At 31.9% G+C, this 6,212-nt stretch overlaps 1 protein-coding gene across 1 annotated transcript; it reads right to left on the reverse strand.

Annotated features, from left to right (window-relative positions):
* Positions 1 to 2,087, reverse strand: LOC131629408 (heat shock 70 kDa protein-like). Its single transcript, XM_058900197.1, has one exon. It carries the CDS (start codon positions 2,031 to 2,033, stop codon positions 222 to 224), a length of 1,812 nt encoding a protein of 603 aa, XP_058756180.1. The 5' UTR covers positions 2,034 to 2,087; the 3' UTR covers positions 1 to 221.
* Between the last annotated feature and the right edge of the window lie 4,125 nt (positions 2,088 to 6,212).

A 6,212-nucleotide genomic window follows, 5' to 3' on the forward strand; every position in this document is an offset into this window, starting at 1 on the left:
CACATGATAATTTTTTGTTTTTTTAAAATAAACATATACTAAGTTGCACTGTATAAAATATGCAAGAACTATATTATTACCACTCTAATATCTATTGAGAAACTGATAGACGCACAAATTAAGTAACAAAGCTTTGGTGTTGATGCCAAATTAGTTTACATTGCTTCAAACTCTCTCAAATATAAACTTGTTCTTAAATCTTTTTACCAATCTCTTGTAAATTAAATAGCCTTCATATTCTTTTCCAACTCCTGTTTCTTGAACTCAAACTCATCAATTTCAGCCAATTGATTTCTATCAAACCAATCAATAGTTTCCTCCACAGCCTTCTCAAGCCTCTTCACTTTCTCCCTCATTTCATAAACATAATTCTCAAACAAGTTCTTTGCCTTCACCTTCTTCCTCACCTCCTCATCTTCTACCTTATACCTCTCTCCATCCCTCACCATCCTCCTCATCTCTTCACTACTCAACCTTCCCTCCTTGTTGATGATAGTAATCTTCTTTCTCAACCCTTGTGTCTTATCTTCAGCAGTGACCTCTAAAATACCATTCACATCAACATCAAAACAAACATTGATATTTGGAACCTTCCTAGGTGTTGAAGTGAATCCTTGTAGCTCAAATTTCCCAAGCAAAATGTTATCCTCAGTCTTAACTCCTTCTCCTTCATACACTTTGATCAAAACACTGTCTTGATTACAAGAGAGTGTAGAAAAAACACTCTCCTTTTTGGTAGGTATCATTGTATTCTTAGGAATCAAAACAGACATGACACCATCATCTGTCTCAACACCAAGACTAAAAGGCATAACATCCAACAACAACAAGTCTTCGATTTTCTTGTCTCCTTCATCATTCAATATTGCCGCTTGAACTGCTGCACCATAAGCCACAGCTTCATCAGGATTAATGCTTTTGCAAGGCTCTTTGATTTCGCCGTCAACTCTGAACATCTCCTTTAACAATTGTTGAATCTTTGGAATTCTAGTAGACCCTCCTACAAGAACAAAATCATGAACTTGGTTTTTATCAATCTTTGCCTCACTCAAACACTTTTCCACAGTCTCCATGCACTTTCTGAACAAATCTTTGTTTATTTCCTCAAACAAAGCTCGAGTAACAGTGACATGTAGATCAATTCCTCCACATAGAGAATCAAGCTCAATGGTTGTCATTGAAGTTGAAGAAAGTAATCTTTTTGCTTTCTCACATGCTAACCTTAACCTCCCCAAAGCTTTGGAGTTTTCACTGATGTTCAAATCCTTCTTATACTTTCTACGAAACAGTTCGACAAGACGGTTCACCAAATTGTTATCAAAATCAACACCACCCAAATGAGTATCTCCCAATGTAGACTTAACCTTGAACATTCCTTCAACATTGGTCACCAAGGAAACATCAAAAGTTCCACCGCCAAGATCAAACACAAGCACATTCTTCTCACCTTCTCTCCAGTTCATCTTGTCAAAACCATAAGCAATAGCAGCTGCAGTAGGCTCATTGATGATCCGCATCACGTTAAAACCAGCGATTTTCCCTGCATCTTTTGTAGCCTGTCTCTGAGAGTTGTTGAAGTGAGCAGGAACAGTGATAACAGCATCTTTCACTTCATGGCCCAAATAAGCTTCAGCATCATCCTTCAACTTTGACAGCACCATGGAGGATATCTCTTGAGGTGAAATACGTTTCTCTTCGCCTTTGTAACTAAACACAATCATTGGTTTGTCTTTGTTGTTTGGGACAACCTTAAAAGGCCAAAGCTTTATGTCTTGTTGAACTGAAGGGTCGGAGAACCGACGACCAATCAAGCGTTTGACATTGAAAACAGTGTTGTCGGGATTAGTGGCTAACTGGTTTATGGCAGCATCACCTATTAGCCTTTCGGTTTCAGTGAAGGCGACATAAGACGGGGTGATGCGGTTTCCTTGGTCATTTGGAATGATCTCAACACGATTGTTTCGCCATACCGCTACGCAACTGTAGGTCGTGCCAAGGTCGATGCCTATGGCTTTTGTTTTTGTTGCTGCCATGACAGTTGAGAATTTTAGAGGAGAGAACAAAAGAAGAAAGAAAATGTTGTTTTGTGTAGTGAACTGAAAATGTGGATGTAGTTAGTCAAAAAGCAGTCTTTATAGGCATAGAAAGTGGATTTATTATTACTATAAGAAGACTTTTAGAAGAAAAGCTGGAAAATGAGAAGGTGTGTGGAAAATACACCGAAAATAATTGAGCAAGTGTTGAGGGAGTGGGAAGTGGATGATATGGCAATTTCCAAGAACTTTAACTAGTGTATAATTCAATATTCATTGATTCACGATGAAGTCATTATTTCTACACAGAAAAAACAAAGGAATTTATGTTAGCTTTTAATATCTTTATGACTTACTTTTTGTGTATCTTTGGATCAATCAACTGATAGCTTTAATTAAACATATGAACATTATATTTAAACATGTATTGATGTGTTTCTGGTTTTTCTTTACATCAGCAGCTGTTTTATACAAAAATAATTTAACCCTTTGCAAGTCACTTGTTTAGTTTCAAACTATGGATGAGGACATAATTGTCAAGGACACAAGTCAAGCAATTTAAGAACTAGGAGGGTCAATGACAAAGGCACTTAACAAAAAAAGCTAAAGAAAAATAGTGACAACTATAGTAGAAACAAAGCCAACATTAGAAAACTTGGAAGACAAAATGGTCATTTGCATAAGTCCATTGAAAGATGGCTTGAGTGAATACTGCCCATCTAACTTGGTTCCTTTTGTAAGATAATCACAAGCCTCCATGCTTCCATCATAGTAATGACTAGGCAAGTGATATGGCAAATGAGTTTGAATTTTCCTTTTATTAGCAAATAAGTTACGAGGCACAAAATGAATGAAGAATAGCATAAAATGAAAGGAAATAACACAAGGAGTGAAGATAGAGCAAAGAAGGAAATGTTATGTAATGCATTGTCTCAAACAAGTATACTATCTCATTATCAAGACATCATATTTCAGGTGCACCTCTAACTTAATGACTTTTATTTTTTTTGTTTTGTAACCAAAACTGTAATAATTAATCATATTAAAATACAATTAAATGTCCTTTTGATTTTTTATTTTTCTTTGCCTTTTTTTCTTGCTCTTGCGGTCTGTCTTTAGTTTCTCTATATAAAAGTCCATATATATATATATATATATATATATATATATATATATATATATATATATATATATATATATATATATATATATATATATATATATATATATATGGTTTTGCTAACGTAGAATAGAATACTGTTGCACCCCAATTCTTGACTTCTGAGATCCCATCATTTTCTAAGTGTTATGATCATTATTGTTATACCCCAAAATTTTCCCGCGTCTTTTTTTTCAAAGAGAAGTCAACAGACTTCTGTCTAAAAATTTGGAGTTTTATACAATCTTGGATTTTTATTTCATAAATATCCTGATTTTATGAATACTCAATTTTTAGAATTTTTTATACAGTATTTTGGTTCGCTGTTAAATTTATTCTTACATAAACGCCAAATACTGTTTATCACTTCATACACTGTTTACTTGAGATTTATTTTCAGATAAATAATGCTGATGCAGTTGGTACAGAATTTAAATTTGCAGGCGCGGAGTCCGGGTTTCAGATTATACTGCCAGTTACCAGTCAAACCTGCTATCAGCGCAATTCTCCGTGTTTGTACCATCAGTCAAATCAATCTTTCGCACTTCAAATTTCCAAGATTTTTGTTCTAGAAGTCTTCTGATAATCACGTGATCAACAGAGACTCAACACTGCATAAAAATCAGGTACGCCTAACTGTCTCCTACACAAACAGTCCATAACTAGGGTTTTTGTTTTTTTCAGGAGAACGAGTTTTTGAGACCTCAAATGGATTTCATGGATCTCCATATATCTCAAAGTACCACCAGGCAAATTTTCAAACTTCGATTCGCTCGGACGCACAGTCAAGAGCTCAAACAGTCAACAGACGACCAGTTTGACCAAAAAGTCAACAGACAGTCAAAAATGCAATTTTTTGTCAACATCCATATTTTGTCAAAATATTCATCATGTGATCAATGGATGATCATAATTCATCAAGAAAACTTCAGAAATCGACAAAACTCAAAATTGCAAAATTAGAGTTTTTTACCTAAAAGTCAACTGAACTTTGACCGACCATAACTCTCTCATAATTTATCAGAAAAATTCCAACCAAATCTCATTCTCAAGGAAATTCAATTCTCTACAACTTTGATGTTGGGACCAAGGTCAAGAAATGCTTCCGCCTAAGAGATATAAGCCAAAACATTACAGGTCATTTTCAAAGTCAACAAAAAGCAGTTTTTTGTCAAAGCCCATATCATCAAAATAACTTCTCCAAATGCAAAAACGCTTCCAAAGTGGATTGTAGAGGACATCTTGGGCTTTCCAAAAAGTAAAAGAACACTTTTATAGGATCAAAATTGAGGGAGATATGCCTTGATGAAGTTGACCTTTTTTGGAAAAATGCACGAAACAAGTAATGACCAAAATTTGATTTTTTTCAAAAAGGCCAATTCTTTTGTGATTCAATCTTGATTCTCATATGTTTAAAGATATTCACAACATATCCATGATTCATGACATTTTTATTTCATTTTAATTAAATTTTATTCATTTAAAGTTTAATTAAAGTGAGATAATTCAAAGATATTATCAAAGATGCTTATGGTTGCCAATCAAGACCAATTCAAGATGCTTAAAGATATTATTGCAAGATTGAAGAGAATAATACTTGAGTGATTAAACTATGGTTAAGTTTTTTAACCTAGCATAAAAGAATATTCCATTCTTTTTCCACAAAATCAATCATGACAATTTCCACTTGCAAGGCTTTATGATCATATCTCTTTGCCTATAAATAGAGCTTCATTTTCTTCATTCAAAGAGAAAAAAAAAGGGGGAGGAACACAAAGAACAACAACAATCACCACAAAGTCATAGCTTAAGTTTATATTTTTGCAAAAGTTTCAAGAAACTTGTAAAAATCAAGGCTCATTCAAATAGCCACTTTCAATCAATTTCAATCACTCTATTCCACTCTTGGGACATCATAGAGTAAGTACAATGTAATTTTTAATATGTAGTAGTGTTAGGAGTTCATGAATTAAAAACTCCATATTTATGCATATTTTCAATTTCTCAAAAAAAATGTTTTAATTTTAGTTTTAAGTTGATAAAATGTTTATTTAATTTTTAACATAAAAATATTTTATTTCTTTTCATAATTAATTTATTTTTCTTAATTAATTAGTAATTATGTAAATATTGCTTTTTTTAATTATTTTCAACCAATCAAAAAACTCCAAAAATATTTTCCTTTTAGATTTAGGTTTATATTTTTTATAATCTAATTTTTGACATATAAAATAATATTTTTCTTGTTAAGTTTAATTATTTGTATAATTATTTGTTTAATTATCTTGTTAATTAACTTAAAATCAATTCTAAAAAAAATCACAAAAAGAATGAATTAAGTTTAATTTGTTTTATATTTGTATATTATTTGATATTATTTCTTATCTTTTTCCTTTGTCCCGAATCAGAATAAAAGATCAAATATGGCAGAGATTGTATGCAGTTGATTTAAGACTTTTGGAAATTTATCGTGTAGTCGCTATGATTCTATCAAGCTTCTGATAAATTTTCATTAACTTTAAATCCGAGATCATCATTCACTCACCATCGATCTTCACTAACATCGTGGATATACTTGACTAGCTTCAAGATGATTCGCGTGCTAACATACTAACAATTAACTTTAAATTCCGCATTTTATTATATTGTTCTTTATATTTCTTGCTTTATACTTTATTTTATCATTCATCATATTTACGTTTATGTTATTTTCTCTTTGTCCATTTGGACATATTATTTATGTTTCTGTCATTTTTTCTTTGTCCATTTGGACATATTATTTATATTTCTGCTATTTTTTCTTTGTCCATTTGGACATATTATTTATATTTCTGCTATTTTTTCTTTGTCCGTTTGGACATATTATTTATATTTCTGCTATTTTTTCTTGTCCATTTGGACATATTATTTATATTTTTGCTATTTTTTCTTTGTCCATTTGGACATATTATTTATATTTCTGCTATTTTTTCTTTGTCCATTTGGACATATTATTTATATTTCTGCTATTTTTTCTTTGT

This window comes from Vicia villosa, unplaced genomic scaffold (assembly GCF_029867415.1).
Source record: "Vicia villosa cultivar HV-30 ecotype Madison, WI unplaced genomic scaffold, Vvil1.0 ctg.000564F_1_1, whole genome shotgun sequence".
NCBI lineage: Eukaryota > Viridiplantae > Streptophyta > Magnoliopsida > Fabales > Fabaceae > Vicia > Vicia villosa.